The 26206-nt window shown below is 38.7% G+C and overlaps 1 protein-coding gene across 12 annotated transcripts in view; it reads left to right on the forward strand.

The window, feature by feature from the left end:
- FREM1 (FRAS1 related extracellular matrix 1) overlaps positions 1 to 26206 on the forward strand; it is a 191757-nt gene that overhangs the window by 93678 nt on the left and 71873 nt on the right. For 11 of the 12 annotated variants that reach the window (XM_032300158.1, XM_032300156.1, XM_032300157.1 and 8 more), the window contains 6 exons: positions 10628 to 10824; positions 11495 to 11585; positions 12263 to 12430; positions 16455 to 16663; positions 18990 to 19083; positions 22801 to 23053. In XM_032300158.1, the coding sequence (XP_032156049.1) occupies positions 10628 to 10824; positions 11495 to 11585; positions 12263 to 12430; positions 16455 to 16663; positions 18990 to 19083; positions 22801 to 23053 (1012 nt within the window). Of the gene's footprint in view, positions 1 to 1531; positions 3299 to 10627; positions 10825 to 11494; positions 11586 to 12262; positions 12431 to 16454; positions 16664 to 18989; positions 19084 to 22800; positions 23054 to 26206 lie in introns of those variants that run through there. The other variant, XM_032300171.1, reaches the window with a different exon arrangement.

The following is a 26206-nucleotide window of genomic DNA, read 5'->3' on the forward strand; positions in this document are numbered from 1 at the left end:
TCGTGATAGTGAATAAGTCTCATGAGATCTGATGGTTTTAAAAACATTTCCTGTACAAGCTCTCTCTCTTTGCCTGCTGACATCCCTGTGAGATGTGGCTTGATCCCTTTTGCCTTCCACCATGATTGTGAGACCTCCCCAGCCATATGGTACTGTACATCCATTAAATCTCTTTCTTTTGTAAATTGCCCAGTCTCAGGTATGCCTTACTATGTGAGAACAGGCTAATACACCTACTATGTACAGTACTTTTTGCTAGGCATGCATATGGATCCAAGCAAACCTTCAATCTGTTCTAGAACGACTGCTTAAAAGCAAGTGCCTTATATGTTACATAATGCCCTCCCATAATGTGACAGACACTGACATTAGTTAATGCTTAGATGACTGAGCTATTCATCTGTGTGCTAAGAAAAGTATAATAGGAGGAGATAATCAGGAATAATGATTCCAGGAAGGTCAGAAATGGAAGGCAGTAGGTGATCCCTATTAAGAAGAAATTGAGAATGAATGAGAAAACTCAGTTCATCTACTCTTTGACTAACAAGTCAACTCCTTTTCAAATAACATCTCCCTCTTTTTATCAATGTATTATATGCCATTTCTGGATTACATTTTTGTTTGAAACCTTAGTTGATTTGATAGTTCAAAATGGTAACAATTAATATGATTTACCTCTAAGTCTTCTGTGTATCTATCCAATCTGAGTTATGTTTCTGACTAGAATACCATATCACTTTTAGCAGCCTGTAGGCGTTTTAAAAAATGGAAATTACAGGACATCTTTTTTCTTATTTTATTGTTATATATTGTATAAATCATGTTCTTCATATACACAAATATAGATGAAAACTTTAGCACAGCATAATTATTTCTGAATCTGGGCAAATTGGTTGAACTAAACCCTGTTGATCTAGTTATAAGTTTATTCCCTATGATGGATGGATTTCTAAAGATGCTTATCATGTTTTTCTCTGCTTTCATCTTCTTAATTTATGTTAGAAAGAGAAAGAGACAGGGAGAGAGGGAGATCTACACATTTGCTCTCTTTTCATCACCATGTACCTTTGGCCCCTAAATATTTATCCAGCTCAGACTTGTGTACCTGCCTCTCTGCCTGACATCTTTACATGTATGTCTCATCAGCATTTTAAATTTATTATGACCAAAATACATTTAGCATGTGTTCCTAAAAACTTGTACAAAATGACTGTAGCTGGAATTGCTGAAGTCATCCCTGATACCTTTCTCTAATATCTGCACAACCAATCAGTCTGTAGGTTTACTAAATCTGCTTGATGAGTTTTTTGGATCTATCTCTACGTCTCCACCTCACTGCCATCACTTCAGCTTCAACCTTCATTTTTTTCTGGTCTAGATCATCCTCAGAACCCCTCCTATGGCCTTTTACAAATAGAGGTGATTAACCAAATCCTTATAGTTGTGATAAATTAAAACTCATTGATAGAGTAGCAGTAGTCTAGTGAAATTAATCTAGCATCTGTTTTTTTTCCCATTCTCTCTCTTCTAGTTGGTGGTAGCTTTGGCTTAATTTCTTTCCAGACTATGCACTTACTCTCAGCTCTAACATCACCTGTTCCAAGAATCCTCTGGTGACCCCATTCCACAAACCATCAGGCTGGATCAGCTTGGCCTTTTACATATTCTGGCGTCTTTACACATATCTTTGTTCTCGAACTTTCTATAAAGTGAAACCACTATTTCTTTTACTGGATCAACTCTTATCTCCTTGATAGCAGGGATCCTGAATTATTCATCTCAATGTTTCTAAACCTAGGTATCTGATTCAGTGTGGACACTCATGAAATGCTTATTGATCACAAAATGAATTTTGGTTCTTTCAACTTTTACTGAAACTAGGAGGAAATAAGAAGACCCAAACATTTGGTAGGGACTAGGGAGGGAATGAGATGCGGAGGTAATAAGTGTAAAGCTTTATTCTTCAGAGTTTCAGAGAAATAAGTGTGTGAATGCCAATAAAAGAAGTATTTGTGTGTGTGTGTGTGTGTGTGTGTGTGTGTGCGTGTGCTGGCAAGCATTTTTATGTTTAAAACTCTGATATTATTAGTGAAACTCTAATTTTTAAGGAACTCAAATGATTACCTGGTCTATTGATGTTTACATCCTCAATTTGGACAAGTATCTAGTTATAACCTACAAATAAAAATAGATTTAAAATATTCAACAAAATTTGTAACTTTCAGCTTCTAGTTGAGTAACTAGAAGTTCAGATAAGTTGATTACCTGATGGTTGCTTTTGTGATCAGAAGATTCCATGGTTTTGATTTATTTTGATGTTGTGATGGAAGCACAGATCAGCAATGCCAATTTTGGCTACAAAATGGTATTCAGAATACCCAATTTGAAAGTGATGATAATTCTTTTTGAAATTGACACTCAAACCAAAAAACCAAAATATGGTTAAGCTTTTTTCTATGACATGAAAAAGACTAGAACTTCAGCTCATCAACCTACAAGCTGTGCTCCCTGGGGCAAATCAATTAACCCATTTGGGGCTCAGGTTTTTATCTCTGAGCATTGGGAATAATAACCATGGCTATTATTAGCAAAGTGCTATCTGGATCACACAAGATAGCTAGTAGCACAGGGAGTACCCAGTACTTAGTAGGTGATCAATAAATTAATTCCCTGTCTCTATCTTTCATGACTGTTGCAAAAGTTTACACCATGTTTACTATCCATTATGAAGCATTTCAATAATTAAATACAGTTATCAAAATAAAGAAACATAATGGCGGTCATTTTTCTATTTTCCCGGAGTCTGTGTCATGACTTTTCCCTCCCAATTATAGTGTTTTGCTAATCTACAAAGTTCAGAAATTCTCTGTGGGACCTCCCAGCCATAGTGTAGATCAGTGAGGCTCCACTTAATTGGAAAACTGGATTTAATAAGGAAACAATAGTTATTGTGCCTTCAAAGAGACCATTTTCCATGCCAATTTATTCTCCAGTGTGTTCTTTGTGTAAAAAGAATGTACAGCATGCTTTCTTATACCATTGTAGTAATTCTTGGGGGGCACATTTGTGTGTGTATGTGTGTAGTTTTAAGGAGCAGAGAGTTTCATGGGCAAGAAGGGGCAAGAAGGAAGGGAGAAGATGGAAGGAAGAAGCTACCCCTGTGCAAATTTGGGGGGGGCTCCAAAGCCAAAAGAGGAGGTCCCCAAGTGTGGTGGACCAGCCAGGTATATATGCAGAGGCTGGAGGAGGCTGTGTCTGATTTGCATAGAGCTCAGGGACTTGGTTTGACCAGGCATGTGATTTATACGGGGGGTGGGAGTGGGGTGGGGAGTGGGGGTGGGGAAGGGGAGTTTGGGTGGGGGGTAGCTGACCCTCTCACCCTAACCTTTTAATATGTAAATGTAGGGTGCTGTAATGTTCTACCGTGGGGATATGTGAGGATGACCACGTTTCCAGAACATGTGGAGCAAGGGCAAGAAGGCACACAAATCGCCATGTTGGGTGGACCCAGTTTCTAATGCACTGCATTTGCATATCAAAGGTTGCTGGCCTGGCTCTAAGACCTGGGGCTTTACCAGAAACTTTTCCAGAGATGCTTTAAAAGATGAAAACTTCCCAAGGACCCCTTTCCTTTCTATCTGCCTAAAAAAATTTCTTTTTCTTGATAACTCCTACCACATTCCTCCCTGTGGTGGTATCTCACTAACTGCTGTTAGGGGGTTTTGGGCAACAACTCTTTCTGGCTACTTCCTCCTGAAAAGGGTCATTGAATGGGGAACAGCAGCTAGGCCTCCTCCTGGGGTTGATTTATGGGTCCTCAGAAGAATGGCGTGTCCATGTGTGGTTCAGTTTGTAGCAGCATTTGGAGTTTGATTGCTTCTGGGCGAGAAGAAACAATTTGAGTTATAGTACAGAGTATGTGGTGTCCAAATGTCAATACAAGACATATAACCAAGAGAGGGCTTAATAAAGGGGTTAATCAATTCCATAAAGAAGACTGGAATTTATTAAAGAGGGATTATAGCCTCCCAGGGCTGAAGCTGGCATTTTCCCTGAGCATGTTAGCAATTTTGATTTGATTTTTAAGTACCTGTAGATTTTCCTTTACTTTACTAGGTGTTAATCCAAAAGCAGCATGTTTCATTTAAAAGTACATCACTAAATCCAATAAAAAGTCCTAGCAGACTCAGTGATAGTAAAACTTTTATGCTTCCTTTTTGTCAGTAACGATTATCCCAGTTATAAGGATAATTAAGTGAAATACAACAGCAATGAAAGCTCTCTGTCCAATATTTCAGTTAGAAGGTGCTACTGTGTATAACCCTATTGCAAATAGTAGAGTGAGGACAGCAATTCCTACAAGTGTGGTGTGGTAGATAATTTCCATCTAAAATTTTACTTGCCAAGTTATAGAATTTCCTTTTAGAGATCTATGAAGTTCCTTGGTTTTATTTTCCCAAACAAAGACAATTCCTGGTTATGGGCACCTTACTCACTTTGATTACCGGGCATAATTTGCAAGATAATTGCCCAGAACTAGCATATTGATTCACATTTTTACATCACTCATCCTTTTTTTTCCCCAAGCTGCAGAAGATCACCCCTTGATTCACAGGAATAAGCAAGGTTAGTCTAAAGTGTAGGCAAAAACTTAAAAACAAGTAATGAGACTAAGATTTAATGGCGTATGATAAGCTTTGGAGCAAAATTTTTCTTTTCAGTCCTCATTTTTGGAAAAAACTAATTATGAATAAACTTTAGTCTTATACTTGGCCAGATTATTTGCATAAAATGGATCAAGAATGGTTATTTTTACATAGGCCTTTGGAGTGGCTTTGATGAAACTCTGTTTCACAAGGAATTTCAGATAAGACTTTTAAAGCTGAGTCCATCCATGGGTTTGTATCCTCTAATACCTGTGAGTTGGGTGATCCTCTCCTCTTGAGGTCCTAAGATAAACTTGGAACTTCCAGACCTGTTAGAAAGTGACATTCTTTACTGACTACAGGTTAGGAACTCTGTGCGGGTACTGTGTAGACAAGGTATGGGGCCAGTTCTCCCCAGCAGGCTTTTATTGGTTCTGCTTGTCAAGCTTATTTACTTAAAGGGAAACACACCTTTCAGTCAAAGCCTTGATAAAATAATCAGTTTTCCAATTGTGTCCTGTTAACAAAGAGAAATTGATTCTTATTGCACTGGTGCAAACAACTACATTGCCATAAGAGCCTCCAAATTCTACAGGAACCAGGCAGAGAAAAATGAATATGCTCCAAATTTTGTTTACAGGAATATACCTTACCGAGTTATTAAAGGCTGTAAATAGTTTAAGTTTACTTGACTCTGAAAAACAAAACAAGGATTAGCAGTATTTCAAACAAAAGTCAAAAAGTTTGCTTTAACTTTCTGAGTGCAATCCACTTAAATTTTGGTTTGCTTGTTATTTGTGAACAGGTCAGTTTTTTTTAGGAGTCCTGTACATTCTTTCTCTATTCCAACGTTACAATGTTAAAAGCTATTAAAAACCTGCATTTGAGAACACCTGTTAAAGTCCTTAATATAGTTTGATTATAAACTGTCTTTTGAGAAGGAACAAAGCAAGACAACAATTGTCTGCAAATGTCAACATTTCCAGGACAGTTACATTTAAAAACATGACTGGCAAAGAAGTTTATTTGTTTTTCCTGGTTTACAATAACTTTACCCCTAATTATGATTGATAGTATATACTTAGGCATTAGAATTTTAGAAATGCCATACAATTTTTGAACATATATTAGTATTCACCAAAATATAACTTAAAGAAGATTGGACATCATTTTGGCAATCTCATGTGACTAAACATGTCAAATAATACTGTTTACCTCTTTTCTGAATGTTTCAGGGGCCCTCTGAACCATTAAAAAAGCCAGGAATCAGGAAGGATAATTTCCAGATTGCCATAAATTATTTTGCCAAAATGATGGCTCAAAAGGCAAAAACTTTTTATTAGCCTTTACTATGACATGAAAATTCTGTGTAGATCTAAATTTTACCCTTGCATTGGTTTGTTTGTTTAAATGAAACCTTATAGATTATTCCATTTTATCTTAACCAATTTGACCATGAGGTGAAAGCTTTACAAACCTTTTATAACCTTTTTACTAAAAGGTAGATTAGTGTCTTAAGACCTTCTTGCTATGCTTTTATGTCAATGCTTAAATATGAAAAGACCATATAGATACTACGGGAGACGATGGTGTAGTGCTTCTACCATGCATTTCATTGCAAGGCAACCCAAAGCCAATTGGCTTATTTTGTAATCAGCCCATCCCTGATGGGAGTCTCATCTTCCAGTGGTGGGTGGGGATGTTTCCTTATTTTCCAGGTGGCTAAGAGCATGCTTCTCTGATTTACAACTACTATTAGCCATCCTTTACCTGTATTTTCTACCTAGTTATTACTCACCAAATCTCTCTCATAATGTGAAGTAATTTCTGATGTCCCCAAAACTGAAAATCATTAGATAACACAATGCAAAACAGAACGGAGCCTTTGATTTTGAGAGGGATCATTTCCTTTTAATTCCTGGGGTTTTATGAGGAAAACAGAGATTTTTCTTTTTTTTTTCCTGCAACGGGATCTGTAGCACCTTGTCTGGTTTTCCCAAGGAGTCCCGTGCTACCAGAAGTTATCTTAGAGCCTTTCATGCATGCAGTCAGAGTGGTAAGAAGAAAAATGGAGAAAAATAACTCAGTTGACTGAGAAGAAAAGAACCTTCCTTTGCCTTCCCTATTTTTCCTGTTCCCTTTTGGCCTACTGTAGGAGACATTTTGCTTATCTTCAAAATTCTATTCTGCTTGCAAAGCTGCCTATTTTAGCTGATCCTTATAACAATTCTGTGAGATTGTTAGTATTATGCTTAACTTACTAATAAGAAAATTGACACTAAAAGGTTAAGTAACTTGTTCAAGGTCAAATGGCTGCTAGTAAGTGGTATGCTCAGGACTATAACTGTACTGTCAAATTCCATGTGGTTTACACCATATTGTAAGGCTGGTCTCCTGGAACTTTCAGTCTGGGAGAGAGACCCATTTGTAAACCAACTACTAATACAAAATAATGGAATAAATATGCTAGTTGAGGGATGTCTAAGTTTGTTAAACCTGCTGTAACAGGATAAATGACTGGGTAATTTAGAAATAATAGAAATTTATTTCCATAAATAAATTTATACACAAATAAGCCATAACATTCTACCCCTGTCCTCCCAGTTTATGTTCTTCTTACATACAAAATGCACGAATTCCATCTCAACAGCTCCCAAAGTTTTATCTTATTCAGCATCTATGCAAAAAAATAAATAAAGTCTAAAATCTCATTTACTACATATTTATGTACTAAATCAAGTATGAATGAGACTTCAGGTACAATTCATCCTGAAATAAATTTCCCCTCCAGCTGTGAGCATATAAAATCAAACAAGTTATATGCTTCTAAAATGCAATGATGGACAGGTATAGGATAGACATTCCTCTTCCAAGGGAAGAAATAGGAAAGAAGAAAGGGCAAACAACATTAAGTCTTGAGGCTTATGAATAATCTACTTTGACTCCATGTCCTGCCTTCTGGACATGCTTGGGCTAGGGTTGGGCCCCCGAGGCCCCAGACAGTTCCGCTTTAATGGCTTTTCTGGGTACAGCCCATGCAACAGCTGTCAGAGTTGGCATCACGTGCCTGAGGCTTTCCCAGATTGCACATTGGTGGTCTCTGGGGTGGCCCTGACCCTATGGCTCTGCTGGGCATTGCCCTAGTGGGGACTGTCTGCAGCAGCCCTGCCCCTGAGGCAACTCTCTGCCTGAGGCCCGAGGCTCTCTGAGGCATCTCTTGAAATCTACATGGAAGCAGCTGTGCTTTCACAGCTCTTGCCCTCTGCACACCTGCAGAGTTGATATTTGTGCCAAGGACTACTGCTACTGTCCTCTAGATTGGTGGCTCAATCAGTTCCTGGGCCTGCCTAAGCCACAGCTGGGATGGCCAAGGAGGATTGCATCAGAATGCAGGGAGCAGAGACTTGAGGCAGTGCTGGGCAGAGAGCCCACAGGTCCTTCCCTTGAAACCATTCTGCCCTGAAGGCCCTGGCATTCTGAACCTGTGATGGGAATGGTGGCCTGCTAGATGTCTAAAATACCTTCAGGGTCATTTTTCCATTGTCTTGGTAAATGGCAACTGGTTTCTTTCTATTCATACTAATCTCTTTGTCAAATAGGCACTTGATCACACCTTTTGTGGTCTCTCCTAAACATGCTTTTTTATTCTATATATGGCCAGGCTGAGAAGTTTTCAAATCTTTAAGTTCTGATTCCCCTTTGATGATAAATTCTGGCTTTAGTTCATTTCTTTCTTCTAGTAGTTTACTATAAGAAGTCAAGAAAAACCACACAACATGTTCAACACTTTGCTGAGTTATTTCTTCTACCACATATCCCAGCTCATTCCTGCTCAGTTCTGCCTTACCTAAAGCATTAGAACACAGGCACAATTCAGCCAAGTTGTCACTTTATAACAAGAAGATATTTCTTCAAGTTTACAATGTGATATTCCTCATTTCCATCTAAGACCTCATCAGAAGGGCCTTTACTGTTTGTATGTCTACCAATGTTCTGATTATGACCACTTATGTAATGTCTAAGAAGACTGAGGCTCTGTCTATAGCACACCTCTTCTGAGTCCTCACTAGAATTACCCTTTATGATCTATTCATAGCAATATAGGCTTTTTCTAGCCTGCTTTTCCAAATTCTTCCAGTCTCTACCCATTACCCAGTTCTAAAACCACTTCCGCATTTTCAGGTATTTCAATAGCTATCTCTGTCTTAGTCCATTTGTGCTGCAATGGTGAAATACCTGAGACTGGGTAACGTATAAATAATAGAAATGTATTTCTGACAGTTCTGCAGCCAGGAAGTTCAAGACCAAGTTGCCAGCGTGTTTTGTGTCTGGTGAGGGCTGCTCTCTGCTTTCAAGATGGTGCCTTGTTGCAACCTTGTTGTTCCTCCAGAGGAAACAAATGCTATGTCCTCATACAGGAAAAGGAATGGAAGATGAATTCACTCCCTCAAGCCTTTTTATAAGGCACTAGTTCATTCATAAGGGTGATTAGATGCTCATGAATTCAACCTCATGGTCCAATCACCACTAACAGCCCTGTCTCTTACTACTTCTTGTAATGGAGATTAAGTTTCAACATAAATTAGAGCGGAAACACAAACATTCAAACCATAGCAAGGGATAAGTAAAATTCAGAAACAATTCCAACTGAAAAACTGGGGAAAGATCTAAGAAGCACATTTAAGGGTAGGAAGGACTCCGATTGCTGGAGAAAGCAGGAGAAAAGCATTCTAGATTGAAGATGCAACATGATCCGTGGAAGCATGGTCAAGGACCAGTACATGGTCAGTGCATTGTGTGCAATTAGTGTTGGGTTAATGTTGAAAGGCAGTAAAAGATGTTGAAAGGTGGCCAGGTGCGGTGGCTCATGCCTATAATCCTAGTACTTTGGGAGGCTGAGGAGGGCAAACTTGAAGTCAGGAGTTCAAGACCAGCCTGGCAAACGTGATGAAACCTCATCTCTACTAAAAATACAAAAATTAGCCGGGTATGATGGTGGGTGCCTGTAGTCCCAGTTATTTAAGATTTTTGAAGAAGTGAATTAACTTATTTGATTTGTACTCGTTAAAAGATAACACTAGAGGTATGAAAAATCTAGATTAGCTCTTTGAATTAGGGCTAACAGAAAGGATGCAATAATGTAAGGATGAAATTATGAAAGGTAGGCCGGTAGCAATGGGAATGACACTTGTGCGTGGGATGTGGAGTATGGTCACTGCATAGGAAATTTTATAAGTAGAAACTCTGGGACTTGGTGATGTGTTATATGTGGGTGGAAAAGGAAGAACCAAAATTTATGTCAAGGTTTCTAAGATTGATGACTGAGTATAGGAATTATCAAAGAAAGCACAGGTTGTCGGTAGAAGAGAGATGTAAAAATAAAACCAGGAACATATTTTGTGTTTTATATTTCCATTCTATAGCACTCATGACTGGATTCACTATAATTGTGATAATTATATATTCTTTTTTTTTTTTTTTTTTGAGTTGGAGTCTTGTTCTGTTGCCCAGGTTGGAATCCGGTATGATCTTGGCCCACTGCAACCTCCTCCTCCAGGATTCTAGCAGTTCTCCTGCCTCAGTCTCCTCAGTAGCTGGGATTGCAGGCATCCACCACCACACCCAACTAATTTTTGTATTTTTAGTAGAGACAGGGTTTTGCCATATTGGCCAGGCTGGTCTTGAACTCCTGACCTCAAGTGATCCACCTGCCTTGGCCTCCCAAAGTGCTGGAATTACAGGCATGAACCCCTGCACCTGGCCTGTGATATTTATACTCTTAAAATATAATATTAAATGAATAAAGAATTTCCGTTTTTTGGCTCACACTCTCAATAGCTCCTGAATCATTTGACAGAAGTATATTATAAGTGACAGTTTTTGAAACTATCTCAACTGTGACTAGGTGATTGTGGGGCATTCTCTTTGTTTTTTGTTTTTGTTTGTATTTCAAATTAATGGTACAGATATTTTTATTCCAGATGGCAACAATCCATATCACTCCAGTGGATGACCAGCTTCCAAAGGAGGCTCCTGGAGTTTCTCGGCATTTGGTTGTCAAGGAAACTGAGGTGGCCTATATAACAAAGAAACATCTACATTTTATAGATACAGAATCATATGACAGGGAGCTGGTCTACACAATAACTACTCCTCCGTTTTTCTCCTTCAGCCACAGGTATCTGAAAAGTCAGCATTTGGGCTACTAGTTCTAGGATTAAAAAGCTGAAAGTATCAATATATGGCAATACATAGTACTGTGGTTCACTTGCTCCATTGGTCAGACATGAAGTTATACTCATTTAGGCATTTACTTTTCTCTCAAACTTACCTCCTGTCTCCCTTTGAAAGCTGTATTAGGTGGTAAGTGACCTGCAGCTTGTAGTGTCTTCAGCATTGGTAGGCTTAAAACAACCTTTAATCCCCTTTTTGAAAGACAATGATTACTTTTCTTTTTAGTACGATTTATTGAGATATTCCTAACATTAATTTTGCGAATTACTGCCATAAAATGGTTACATTCTCTGATTTCAATCCAGAAAAGTGGCATGAATATACCTTAGGCTAGTATCATATGCATGATAGCAAGAAAGCATTTTTAACATGAGTGTAACAATTCCCTTTCATGATGCCAAGCAAAAAATTATGGACATTCCTTTTGCAGTCATGACAAGGATGACATTGATGAAACTGGACTTAATGCTAGAATCCCCATAAAGAAAAAATATAAAGATAGAGCACCTGGTTTCTTCTCACAATGAGGTCTTTCAGTTTTTGATTGTGGGCTATTTGATTTCATTTTTCTTATCTAAAAATGAGCTGATGTGTTCTTCTGTATTTCTCTTTAGACACTTGGATGCTGGGAAATTATTCATGGTGGACAGCATACCAAAGGTAGTCAAAAATCCTACAGCCCTGGAGCTGAGGTCATTCACTCAGGTATGAGGATATGCTAAAATGGTGACAAACATGATGTAAATGTGCTCTTAGAAGGTATGGCACGCCTGAGAATGTTGGCCTTTGATACCTGCCACAAAGGCTTGATGTCTTTACACTTGTTGCTTTTATGTTTCCATTAAGCATGTGGCATCTATTTCAAAGTACTTGATCAAGTTGAATATGGTTTCATAATCTTTTCAGTAATTTTACAAAACAGACCCTTGTATTGTTTTGCCATCAGCAGGACTCTAATTTGGGGATCTGGTGTATACGTATTTATTCCACAAAATTCAATTTATTCAATATCTTACTGTATTAGTTTTCAAGGGCCAACAATAATATACCATGAACTGGGTAATTTAAAATAAACCACCAGGACATAAAGAACTATAAGCTTTATTTTCTCGTAGTCTTGGAGGGAGAAGTCTTAAATCAAGGTGTTCATGCTCCTTCTGAAACTCTGTAGGAGAATTCTTCCTTGCTTCTATTAGGTTGGTGCAAAAGTTATTGCAGTTTTTGCCATTGAAGTAAAAATAGAGCTTTTGGTATTCTTCAAAGTCGTGATGGTGGCGTTTACAGTTTCCAGTATCAATTAACATGATGATTCTTTTTGACCTATAAAAGCTTTTTATCCTTGCAAATCAACACCCACATGTCCATCTCAACTTACTTTGCAGCATGCTGTAAACTATATGAAAGTGGCCTACATGCCCCCTATGCAAGACATTGGCCCCCACTGCAGAGATATCCAGTTCACATTTTCCATCAGTAACCAACATGGCGGCACTTTGCATGGGATCTGCTTTAACATTACAGTCCTCCCAGTGGACAATCAAGTTCCTGAGGTATGTACAATGTTCGGTGTGGAGGATGAAAAGGAGGGAAAGAAAGGAGAGTCTTGAAGACTTACTGGAAATGGTAACTTTCATTTAGGCTAGTTTTTTTAACTTACAAAAGAAATTTCCATCTACAGTATAGTAAAAAAAGAAAAAAAAAGCAGGGGGAAGAAATGTTTTACCTCCCATGGGACTTTCTATGTAAAAGGTGACATTTTCCAGTTACTAAATTTAACATTATTATCAAAGCTCTATCAAATTCTTTTTCACTTCTTCTTTCTGCTAAGTTTCACATGTTGATCGGGGGAGGGGATTAAATTATGGGTCTCTTAGCAACTGCAAGGGCTTATTTACGCTCACTGCAGCCCAACTCTGCTGCTCTGTAATCTAAAGAAGCTCTTTAATTTTCCAAAATGAATTAAGATGGACCCTTCTGTTGTACTTTGTCTCACTGCCCCTTGTTTATCAAAGCCTTAAAGGACTTGAGTCTTTGATTAAAACCAAACTACAAAGGCATTGCTACCTTGTGTATTTTATTTGTGAAGCTGGGATTTACACTGAGAGTTTGTCCTATACCTACCCAGTTCCCCTACCCACCTTCACAGTGCTAGACGTAATTAGTATAGTCATTATTGTTCTTATTATTTCCCTTAAAAGCAGGAATACAAAATAGCATTACCCATTCATTAAGAACCAGAAAGGACCAAAGCCTATTCATGCCTCATCCTTAAGGAAAGAAGTCACCTTTCCAGGTGCCTACCTGGACTATAGCCTGCATTGGTGTTTTCTTTCCTGGTCACACCTCATCGTCTCTATGCCTGCCCAAGGTTGTGGGGCAGAGGTCTTACCCTGAGGGCCTAAAAGTGTTGCCCAACTTGCAGAAGTTTTGATGGGATTATTAGTCTATTCTCACACTGCTAATAAAGACATACTTGAGACTTGGTAATTTACAAAGGAAAGAAGTTTAATAGATTCACAGTTCCACATAGCTGGGGAGGACTCACAACCATGGCAGAAGGTGTATGAGGAGCAAAGTTACATCTTACATAGTGGCAGGCAAGAGAGTTTGTGCAGGGAACTCCCATTTATAAAACCGTCAGATCTTGTGAGACATATTCACTACCATGGGAACAACATGGGGAAAACTGCCCCCATAATTTGGTCATCTCCACCTGGACCTGCCCTTCACATGTGGGGATTATTACAATTCAAGGTGAGATTTGGGTGGGGACACAGCCAAACCACATCAATAGATCTAAACAATATGTTAAAATAATGAATTGCCAACATTTAAAGGTCAGAAGATTTTCTATTAAGGCTGATTCTTAGTTTGAGATTCTGGCAGCTCTAATAGAATTGAACCTGCACACCTCACAGCAGCCGTTGCATAGGGCGTGCTCTCTAGCCCACCAAACCCCCACCCAACTCACCACACTCATTTCTGTCACTGGCCTGACCTCCCACACCTGTGGACTTGCCACCTTTGGTAGAAGACCTGCCAAAGGGCTCACACAGAGGAATTTAAACTAACTGCATTCTTGGATACCTTTCCTATCAGGAACCCGATCATATTCCGAATGATGAAATTGTTAGAATGCCTATGGAGTTAACTTGATTAGATTTTATTCAGACCATTCTTTTCTATGTCTGAGATACAGGCCATGAAATAGCCTCACACTAAAGAAGACAAAGCTTTCTCTAAAACAATCATGGAGAAATGCTCTTTTATGCAAAGTAATTCAAGCCTTTTGCTGCCGAAGGATGATCTGAGGAGGAAACTAAAAAGTGTAAAGGGAAAAGTGAACGTTATTGAACAGTTATGAGGAGTTGGGGCAAGAATGGCAGGGTAGCTTCCCATTTTTTTTAATTTTTAAATTTTTTACAGTATGTGAGCAAATGAAATAGTTCCTGAAAAAACTGAGAATGTTAGAAATAATATATTAGCAGCCTCAGTGAGACCCACCACAGGAGTTGTTTCTTGATTTAGAATTCCTGCAGAGAGCTGGCTGAGTGACAACCATTGGAGAATGTTGACACCGTACTAATCTGAGTCCCAGAAACCTGAGCACTGGATTTGGGCAAGAACTAAAAAGCTAATGACTAATGAGTGGGGAGAAATTAGCCTAATGCTTTTATTTTTTTTGAAAGTTGCCATAAAATATATACTTAAAAAGTCATCGAATATAGCAAAGTAGATTCCTTGAAACACTGGAAATTAAAGATTCCATGTTGAATATTAATTCAATACAGCTCAGAAAAATGAGGTTGGCAAGCATGGACCTTCATTCAAAGACAACACTACTCTCAGTAAGAGCTCCCTGTCTCTCTTTTGCCTACAAACAGTGATAATGTAGGCTTAGCAAAGTGAAAGTAAGACTTGGGAGGGGCTGGGTGGGGATAGTTGTAGGGAGAGAAGTCTATTGTTTCTATTGGGTTTTTTGTTGTTGTTGTTTGTTTTTGCGGTGGTAGTTGATTAAATAATAGAATAATAGTTTGCCTGTAGATCTGCTAGGGCAGGAATCTACAGGCAAACAAGCAGGGTGAGCTGAGTAGGTAGGATGTAAAGTAAGGTAGATAGGATGTAGTGGATTAAATAAGAGCAGGTAGCAGTCTCTGAACTGTAGGTCTCATAATTCCCATGACCCAAGGGGCTGGACTTTTAGCACCATGAATGCCCCAGGTGGCTGTGGCCTGGACTACCAACACTGTGCCCTGGTGTGTAGAAGGACAGAACCAGCTCTTAAGTGGAGGCTGCAGCTTCACTTGCTTCCTTCCCTTTCCTCTGCCAATATGTTGTCATCCTCCTGTACCAGCTCTTTATTCAGGGATCATCCTCCCTTCTGGGAGGAGCAGCTGCTCTGAGAAGAGTAGGTGCTTCCTAAGAGAGCTGTTGCATCTTCCCATGGGCAGAGCACTTACCCTAGACCACTGGGACGGGCCTTCAGAGCCCGTGATTTGGTAACCCACTGTATCTGCTTGCTTTCACTTCCACATTGTAATATAAGCGTTGGGGAAATGATAGGTTAAACAAAATTAGCAGATTTTCCTCCTGCACGATCTCAGAGCCTTGGATATGTTTATGTCCCTAATAAACCTCTATGGTAAGGATAATGTATGTAACTTTTTTCTAGACTTATTTGACCATAGAACACTTCTTGCCCCCTCCCAAAGGGGTGATAAACTATCCCAAGCCATTCAACTTGCTTTTTACTTACAAATGAATTATTAGTCAGTCGAGCAGTGACTATTTTTCTGTTACAGCAAATTATCTTTGTGACTCTAATATTTAAGTCTAATGTTTGAATAAATCCATTTCCTCTGGAATCTTCAATTTCGCTGCATTATTTTCATTTCTAAAATATTCACTATGACTGAAGCTCTAAAGCTCCAATCCTTTTCCCAAGACTTTAAGAATTTTTAGGATGAAAAGTAGATGAAACCTTTTATTCAGGGGAATTTGAAATAGATTTTGTTTATTTTTTAGACTAAGCTGTATGTGGATAGAACAGTGTTGGGAATGGACATAAGGATGAAAATTATTATTTTCTCAGTTTAGCAGCACAGGTAGTAATAATTGCTCATTCCACTATACAGGCTATGAAATAAATGAAAAGCAGATACTTTCAGGCGTATAGATCTGCCTTGCTTCTTTGTAACATATTAATGCTTAGAATTAGAAATAGCAAAAAAATATTTTTCAGTCAAAATGTCTAGCCATGAACTTATCCTTTTACTACATTCTTGAAAAATTAGTTGGCATGTGAAGATAATACTGGAAATTTGGTTTTTTGTTTGTGTTTTTGTTCTTACTTTAAGTTCTGGGTTACATGTGCAGAATGTGCAGGTTTGTTACATGGGTATACATGTGCCATGGTGGTTTGCTGCATAGGGGAGGGATAGCATTAGGAGAAATACCTAATGTAGATGATGGAGTAAGGAATACTGAAAGTTTTTTAGTGATGTAATGAGCTGTGTCTTCAGGGGTCCCTCATGAAACAAGGCTTTGAATGTTTCCTTCCTTTCTTCTTTCTAGGTATTCACCAACCCTCTGAAAGTGACTGAGGGAGGTCAATGTGTCATCAGCACAGAGCACATTCTGGTTTCTGATGCAGATACCAAGCTGAACAACATTGACCTCTCCCTGCGGGGACTGCCTCTGCACGGAAGGGTGGAACTGAATGGATTTCCTCTAAATGCAGGAGGCACATTTTCTTGGGACGATCTCCATACCTTAAAAGTTAGGTTAGAACATTTCATGGCTTTTTTAATTTAAATATTTTGTTTCCTTATTTAGATCAGTTCAGAGTAAGAGAAAGACGTTTGTCCAATTCCTACAAGGATACCAACATGCCACTTAACACACTCAAGTCAGTTGAAAATTACAAATGATCAATTTTTGCCTTTCTCTCCAGACACTTTCTTTCTGTCTGGCTTGCTATACCAGTGGAGATAATTTTATGTACATTTGAATGGCAAAATTTAATTGCCATAAATATTAAATTTGCCGTAACTGCACGTATCACAAGAGGTAATAGTCAAACTAGATAAAGAGAGACTGAAATAATCTGTGAGGCTAATGTATATAATTGAACTTGTCTCCCAGAGAAATGAATTTCATAACCTGGAAACTCTGAGATAGAACTCTGTTGATCAATGTCCTTAATGTAATCTTATTCCATTCTACTAGGGCAGGGATCTACAGGCAAACAAGCAGGGTGAGCTGAGTAGGTAGGGTGTAAAGCAATGCCTGAGTCTCCAACAGGGATGGCACAATCCCTGGCCTCATAGTCCTAGAGAAGTTGCCCTCACCTTAAGGTCTTTCATTTCCTCTACTTAATGCAGTTCTGTAAGAAACTTTTCTACAAAACTGAGTGAAACTTCTCTGGAAAACAACACAAGCTATTCAAAAGCAATGGTCAGGTAGACCCACACACTAACTTCTCACTTGTAGATTCAAGCTATAAATCGGAGCATTGGCTCTTTAGATAAAGTATGATAGGAGAGATTATACTTCAAATGCTTAGTTCTGCATTTGACCAGAAAGTTGGCCAGAAATTAAGGTTTGTGCACAAGAAGACCAGTTTGATCCTGACAGTTTTTAGTTCCATCATTGATTTACAGTCCACGATATCTTGATCTTTTCACTCACACTTCTATTCTTGTTTAAAAAAATTTTTTTTTTTTAGATTTCAACTCAGCTGTCTGTTAGAGTGCTCTATTTAGGTAATTCTCATTAGGGAGTGAATGATGGATAGGAAAAATAGTACCAATATTTGCTAGAAATATTTGTTCAAGCATACTGATAGAACTTGCAATTATGTTTTTTTTTTTATTTAATCTTCATAGTAATTAAGTCTGACAGGGTATCCATTCTTGTATTTTAATTGAAGAACTAAGTACAAAGCGGTTGAGGAATTTGCCCAAGTTCATTCAGCTAGTATATGGAGGGGTCAGATTTTGAAAGAATATTTGCTTGATTCCAGTCATCCTTTGGATATGTATTCTTAGGACCATTTCATCCTTTTAGGGATTTTAGCATACTGAAACAGAATTAGCACATTGTCACTCACCAATATACTTTTGATAAAAATTGCAGAGAGCATGGCAAAATAAAGCATAGTGGGTAGTGCATGGGGGAAACGTGGAGGGTGGGGAAGATGTTGTACTTCCCCGTCATAGGAAGGGAATCCCCAATCTGAGTTTCTACCCAGCCTATGGGTGAAACTAGTCCTCAGTAAAGTATCTTTCAGCTCTGATATTTTCCCAATAGTTAAAGACTATATATGTTTAATATATTATATTATTTTTAACACAACCTTTATTTTCCATTCCTAGGACTTAAGTTTAAAATTTAGCTTAGTTCACTTTAGCAGCTCCTTAGAACTTTGCAAGCATCACTGCAATGGAGAACATGTGGGCTGGAGAACATGTGGAGAGCCTAGAATTAGACAATGCCTTCAAGAAACGTGGCTGAGAATTAATGGAAGATAGGGCCAAGGCTAGACAAAGGAAAGGAAAGGTATATTTTAGGTCTGGGAGAGATTTAAGACTCTGTATACATTGAAAGGAAGATAGCTAGTCAGTGGAAGAGGAAGAATGACAGTCAGAGGCAACACATAACTCATTGATCAACGTTTTAGAGAATAGCTGAGTAGATTAGCCTTAGAAGTAGAAAAGGAGAGAAAAAAATCAAATCCACAGTGTCCCACTTTTCATCGAATGCTCAGCCTGAGGTTCCCCTGGCCCTAGTCAATGTATTCTGCAAGTAGACAGACCTATACCAAATGGTTCCTGTTGTCACAGTGGCAATTGAAGGGCTGCTTTTTACTCTGAGGACACATTAGAAATGCATATAACACATTTTTTCCAGGGTGGAGCAATTTTGCATTCAAGGATGTATGAGTAGTTAAATATGTGACTTCAGGATTATGCTAGTTTTGTTGTTGTTGTTGTTATTTATTTATTTAGTGAACACATGGCCAGATCCTTGGAAGAGGTCATGTGTCATGCATCTCAATAGACTCTCACCCTGTTCCTAAGAGGTTAGTGACAAATATCATTCCCACAGGTATCAACATGATGGATCTGAGGTTCTTCAGGATGACATACTCTTGGAGGTCACTGATGGCACAAATTCAGCAGTATTTGTTCTACATGTTGAGGTGGGTGAAAGTTTCCTCCCGGGGTTATTGTCTGTCTGTTTTGTGCTGCTATATCACAATACCACAGACTGTGTAATTTATAATGAACAGAAATGTTTTTGGCTCATGACTCTGGAGGCTGGGAAGTCTAAGATTGGGTGGCTGCATCCAGTGAGGGCCTTCTTGCTGCATCACACTATGATGGAAGGGCAAAAAAAGAGCAAGAGGGAGCCAGAGACTGAACTCTCAACCTTTTATGATCAGCATTAATCCATTCATGAGGGTAGAGTCCTCGTGACCTGTAAACCTCCCACCTCCCAACACTGTTGCAAGTTTCCAGTGCATGCTTTTTTGGGGACACATTAAAATCATAGCAGTCATATAGAAATAGAGCATCTGGTTGGAAAACTCTCAGGTCTTGACAGAACTTGAAACCCATAGCCTCCAAAGTGAGAAGTTACCTGCTTCGATCCTTGTATGTCTCAGGCCTGGCAATAGAGATCAAAGTTATAATGGTGAAATGGCCAACTATAGTATTCTTTGTCTCCAATCTATTTAAAGATAGAATTACTCTGATCGCAAACATAGATATTTGATTTAAAAAGTAGTTGATTCTATGTATAAATTATTTCTAATATCTTTGAACTATAAAACTCAGAAATATTTATTTTACAGTAGTGCAGGTTAGACTAGTATCATTGGGGTTTCTCTGTTTGCAGAAAAAGCCATGTATATGTGTGTGTGTGTGTATGGTGCCTCTTTGTGAGTTCCTGTACCATATAATCCTAGCATGAGTGTTTGAGATAATATTTCCCACTTTTGACAAATAAAGAAAAATCCGCACATAAAATTTGAGCGCAGACCAGGTGTGGAGGCTGACACCTGTAATCCCAGCATGCTGGGAGGCCGAGGTAGGCCAATCACTTGAGGTCAGGAGTTCAAGATCACCCTGGCCAATATGGTGAAACCCTGTCTCTACTGAAAATACAAATTTTAGCTGGGCGTGGTGGCTCATGCCTGTAATCCCAGCTACTTGTAGGCTGAGGCAGGAGAATCACTTGAACCTGGGAGGCGGAGGCTGCAGTGAGTTGAGATCACCCCACTGCACTCCAGCCTGGGCAATAGAGGGAGACTATCTCAAAAATAAGTTGAATGCATTCCCAAGGGACTTACGGGAACCCCCCTGAGTTTCTTTGTTAAGTGGCATGCAAGTCCAAGAGCATAACTCATAGGGTTTTGCAGGTATTTATAGTTGGTGACAAAAGAAGGTCAGAAGAAAAATATACCATGTTCCCTAAAGAGCCACTAATTATTTTCATTGTACTAGTTTATTTCTTTTTCTGCTGGAATTTTTCAGAACTTTGTGATATGAAATCATTATTATATTGGTAATAATAATGTCTTTGTAAGATATTTTAGTGACTAATAAAGAATGTTCAGTGAAGAAGTTATCCCCATTTTATAGCTAAGGATATTTAGGTCCAAAAATGTTTAATGACTTGCCCCAAATCATTGACTAAACAGAGTAGGCTTGGGTTGGCATCTCCATGCTTTGTTACCCAGGCCAGTGTTTTTGCCTCCTCACCCTGCCACACTTCTACATCACTAGGTGATTATAATAATTACACTGGCCAGCAGTTCCTGTGCACCTCTCTATGCCGGGAACAAGGCAATCTCTTCCTTTCATTTTCCCACTTAGTTGTCATAATGGCCTTTGAGTCTTGGATAAAGAGCAGTATGATATTACAGCTTCAAAAAGGACAGTTTTCTTTGTTGGCAGACTTACAGACAGACAAAGCTTTTCTGAGTTACTTTTCTTGTCTGAAAAGCAAATCTGTGAGGAGAAAACCCCAACCCTAAATTCTACCCATGACAATAGGCAATGCATTTTGGGAAAACAATCTGTTTCTTGTTTCTTTTTAAACACAAGAGTATGGTCTTTAAAAGCCAAACAGAGGCACAGCCAATTTTTGGACAAGCGTTTGTGATTTTTTTTTTTTTACCCAGAAGGAATATTCTTAATTCTATTGCCTTTGGACTTTATTATTCATTTGAAAGCTGAGGTTCTTTTGTGAACTGCTGCAAGATGGTCATCATTGAATTTGTTGGTGATATTCCTTAGAGTCAAAAACAATACTACAGAGGGTCTTAAATGAATTTACTCAGCAGGCTTGAACAAAGATGATTTTTCTTAAGCCAATAGAAAAGTAGAGAATGCTGTAGGCTTTTAAAATCTTTAATTAAATAACCAGCCTGGAGCTTTCATTATCCAATTTCTCTATCCTAAAGGAAGTGTCCAAACGATTTAATGTATATTTGTTTTAGAGTTGCTAGCCTGTTTAAATAACAGAGTAATCAGGATATATATGCATAGTTGCATTCACTCATTCATTTATTCAGCAAATATTTAATAAGTGCCTTCTCTATGCCAAGTCTTAGACTAGATGTTTAGAATATGATGACGAAAAAGACAAAGTCACTGTTCTTCTAAAGGTCAGAGGCCAAGGATGAAGACAGGCATTAAACAGATTATCACCAAGATAATTAATTGATTAAAATTTAGATGGCACTGTACATAAATAGGATGCTAAAAGAGAGTCAATAATAGAAGCCCCTAAATTAGTTAAATAGTCAAGGAAGCATTTCCTGAGGAATCCCTATGTAACCTGAAGGAGGAGTTAACCAAGCAAAGAGCTGGGAACGGAATTCCCTGGTGGGAGGAGAGATGGGCAGTGGGAAGAGAGATGGTGCAAACACCCAGTGATGGTGGGAATATGTGTTGGGATAAAACTGGAGTGGAGTGGCAAAGGCACCACATAGCATGAGATAAGGTAAGAGAAATCCTAGCAGAACCAATGGGAAGCCACTGAAGTTCTCTGTAAGGCAGTGACTTAAAATCCACATGTTGAAAAGATCACTTTGGCTGAGCATTAGGGAAGAAGGTGTAGGTTGACAGGATTCACAGGGCAGACGTGGCGGACTTGCAGCACGCACCAAGTTGTGGCTGTGAACTCAGAGGGGGATTGTCTTCACTCCCTTTTAGAAGATAGACTTTTCCAGATTTCTACACGATCTTTTTAAATTTAGAGAGCCAGCGTGATCCCATGTTGCTTTTCTTTCCTTTTTACTTGGAGTTTTATTTTCGTGAGAGTGAGAGAAAAACATTTTGTCAAGTTGAAACCTGGCATTGATTGAATAGTTACAGAGTTTCATATTTAACTCAGACTCTTTGAAATGCAGCTGCTGCTTATTATAAGTCCAGAGAAACTTCCTGGGTGGTAGGAAGTTGAGGGTGGAAGAAAGCTTTGTAATCACCAAGTAATTTGAAACAAAAATAACTTTGATGCAGTAAATGTAAATGCCTCAGACCACAAGGAGGAGAACTCTTCTGGAATGTGTGAATTTAATGAAAGAGGATAAGGGCTGTGGCGAAGAATGCCTTATATTACATTTATATTTTGTCTGTCTAGAAACAAATGAGAGTTTTGAGTCCTGAACCATAACCATATTCTCCCTTGCTACCTAAAATGTCTCTCACAGGGGGCATTCTTTGCAAGATGGTTTACATAGGAAAAGTTAAAAGATGCAGATTGCTGGGCCAAATTCTATGGCTATTGTTTCATGTGTCTGTAAGATCAAAAATGCCTTTCATTCTGACTATAAGCAATGGATTATCAGTCAAACAATTTGTCATTTCTTTCTTTTTCTGAAAACATGCCTTTTTTTTTCATTGCCTAGGTATTCCCTGTCAATGATGAACCACCAGTCCTAAAGGCGGACCTCATCCCTGTCATGAATTGCTCAGAGGGAGGAGAGGTGGTCATCACCTCCGAATACATTTCTGCTACTGATGTGGACAGCGATGACTTGAAGTTGATGTTTGTGATTGCTCGAGAACCTCAGCATGGGGTGGTGAGGAAAGCTGGAGTCACAGTGCATCAGTTCTCTCAGGGAGATGTTATCTCAGAGGCTGTGACATACAAACACACAGGTAAGCAGCAGCATGGTGACCAGTGAAGGAATGCAAGCAAAATGAGAGTCTCCACTCCTCAGTGTGGGCTCCCATAATCAGTCATCATGCTTGCTTCCATTAAAAACAAGAAGCAACTGCAGCCTGGTCTCCATTTTTCCAGCATGATCACCATACATGGAAGTAGTTCTGATTGTGTTGTTATAACAAATTTCGAACAGTGGAGAAAGGGCAGATATTATTTGCTGCTCTGTTCCTGACACAACCACACAGACCTTCCATTCACCCTGTGATGCTCCTCAGACTTTTTGGTCAATTTGACCATCATAGTTTGTGGATCCATAAATCAAGACAGGAATGCCTGAAGCAAGCTCCTAAGGTAATTATATTATTAATTTTCAAAGCTTATTGATCACCAATTAGCACCTAAGAAATAACTGGTCTGCTTTTTGAGTTCCTGAAAAGCAACAATAATGTCTTACCCTGTATATGACTTGCCCACAGCAAATGACAGCATGAACACAGGTTAGATGTACAGAAAATGTTTGTTTATTAGCATTGCTCTTACACTTCTGGCACTGCTTTATGTTGTCACCCAAGTGGCATTTGTTCCACTAAAAATGTGTTAAATCAACACCTGATATCTGCAAGGTATAGCACTAGGCACAATGGGGTACACAGGAATATGACCTAGACCTGTGTAAGACTTTGACTTAAATGGGCAGATTTGCATGCACAGATGACAGTGTGACTGATGCATTGCATGTCATCACATCATCTCCTGTTGCACGTCTTTTTGGTCTGGGTTGGGAATACTTCCTTGGTAACAATGCTGGATATTTCGTCTTGCTGGCTTTTGCTGTACTCTAGTGCAATTTCCTGTCTACGCATCCATATGCCTCTTTAAACTACAAATTCCAATGCAGCAAGTACGTCAAGTATGTAAGGGCAGGCGAGTGGTATAAGAAATAAGAGCTTTCAGAATTCAAATCATTTTCTTATTTGAAGAGAATTTAAACAGTGAGGTGCTGAGACCTGCTCGGCCATAGAGCCCCCCCACCCAGGTGGCACTGAAGGCATTAAGAAGCAGACACCCAGATACAACAGCCTTCCTAGCTGAGAGCCTCAGGGGCTGACAGCATTTCGGGATGAGGGCCTTGAGCAGATTCTGAGCCACATCTTTATTCTCTCTGAACAGGTGATTATTATTAACAAACAGGTATTCTGTGTCTTCTCATAGAACCAAGATGAACTAGGTAGGCAGCTGGTGCCTGCTTACCACTGATCAAAGACAAGCTAGAAAGTATTCTCCACAAGGGAGCCACAGGGGCAGGGTCACGTAACCTGTGCTTAAAGAATTGTTTTAACCGGTGTATGATATACATATACTGTTTTGCTACTTTAGAATGCCCCAACCAGTTTTCCACATGGGGTGTGGGGGTCAGCCAGGTTTTGCTTGTCACTGTTCTTGGCAAACAATATAGTCCATCATACACTCAGCAGTGAGGCATGAAAGAAATTCAAGAGGAGGAATAGAGATAGCTAAAGAGTAATTTAGAAATGGGAGAAAACATTTTGAAATATTTATCCTAAATACTTTGGAAAACAATGATTTATTGAAACAAATGTCTCGCGGCCGGTTAGTTAATAAGGGACAGCTTAATCACTTGATCAGACATCTTTTTTCTTTAAGTGGTATCTCTCTATCCTCTTACCTGTGTTTAGTCTTAGGAAAGCCTTCATGGGTGGTTTCCTTGTCCAGGGGAGCACAGTTCATATGTTTGATGTCTCTCAGGAGTTCACAACTAGGTACTTGTTTATTTCCCAATAGAAGTGAAATAGACTGAAAGAAAAGGGATCCAAAGACCAATGATTTTTATTTATTGCTTAATTATTTAACATTCCTGACAGGCTTTTGTAGCACAGGTAAAGTAGGAATGAGAAGAATCTGTCTTCTTTTCCACTGCCTTGCTCTAAGTGCTAAACAAGTATACAGATTTCTGCATTTCCTCTAGTGTGATGGCCATGGACCGGACTGTTAACTAATTTAAAAAAAAAATAAAAACTAGTAGGACATTAGGGCAAATTATTTCAAATAGATGGCTTATAGTTATGTTACTAAATTAGAAGGAATACTGAATTCAAAGGGTATTTTGGTATTTGAATGTTAGGTTTTCTTGTAATGATTACTGTTACTCAATTGGTAGTTACCCAGCCCTGTGCTGGGATCAGGATAAAGAACCACAGTATTGTAGGATCTGAGGTTTCAGTGAGTCTTCTATCCCCTCTCCTGCTTCTACATGTTGATTTAAAGGCCAGCTAAGAATAATTTTATTAGCATTACTTTATTTGCTTTCTATAAGTATAAAAATAATACACATTCATTCATTGTAGAAAACTTGGAAAGAATGGAAAAGTACAATGAAGTTTTGAAAAATCACCTTATTACATGTCTAAAAGATAGTCACTCTTCACGTTTCAGTATTACAGTATTTTATTCTCTTTATTCTAACCATAGTTTTAACATAGTTGCAATCATGTTGTACATGCAGTTTTGCAGTTTACTTTTATCATTTAGATTATCACCTAAAATGTTTATTAAAATGTATATTAAATGTTAGAAAGTCATTATAAATATGTTTTAGTAACAGAATCACATTTTACTATATAAAAGTCCATTATTAGTTTGCTGTTCTCCAAAAATTAAACACGAAATCATTAAAAAAAATTTTTTTTTCTGAGGCGAGGCATGGTGGCTCACACCTGTAATCTCACCACTTTGGAAGGCTGAGGCAAGAGGATCACTTGAGCCCAGAAGTTCAAGCCCAGCCTGGGCAACATAGGGAGGCCCTCGTCTCTGTGAAAATACAAACATTATCTGGACATAGTGGGACACATCTGTGGTCCCAGCTACTTGGAGGCTGAGGTGGGATTATCACTTGAGCCCAGAAGGTGGAGGCCAGAGTAAGCTATGAGCATGCCACTGCACTCCAACCTGGGCAACAGAGTGAGACCCTGTCGTCCCTCAAATTTTTAAAAAGTAACACTATGATTAACATTTGTAAGTACAAATCATGTCCTTAGGCTATATACCATTTCAAGGTAAAGAATTTCTCTATGTTGTAGGCTTTTTAGTGGCTTAATATTCAGCCTATTTTCCCAGCTATTTCTGTA

The sequence above is a fragment of the Sapajus apella genome, unplaced genomic scaffold (genome assembly GCF_009761245.1).
Source record: "Sapajus apella isolate SASKATOON/1434 unplaced genomic scaffold, GSC_monkey_1.0 scaffold42, whole genome shotgun sequence".
Classification (NCBI taxonomy): Eukaryota; Metazoa; Chordata; class Mammalia; order Primates; family Cebidae; genus Sapajus; species Sapajus apella.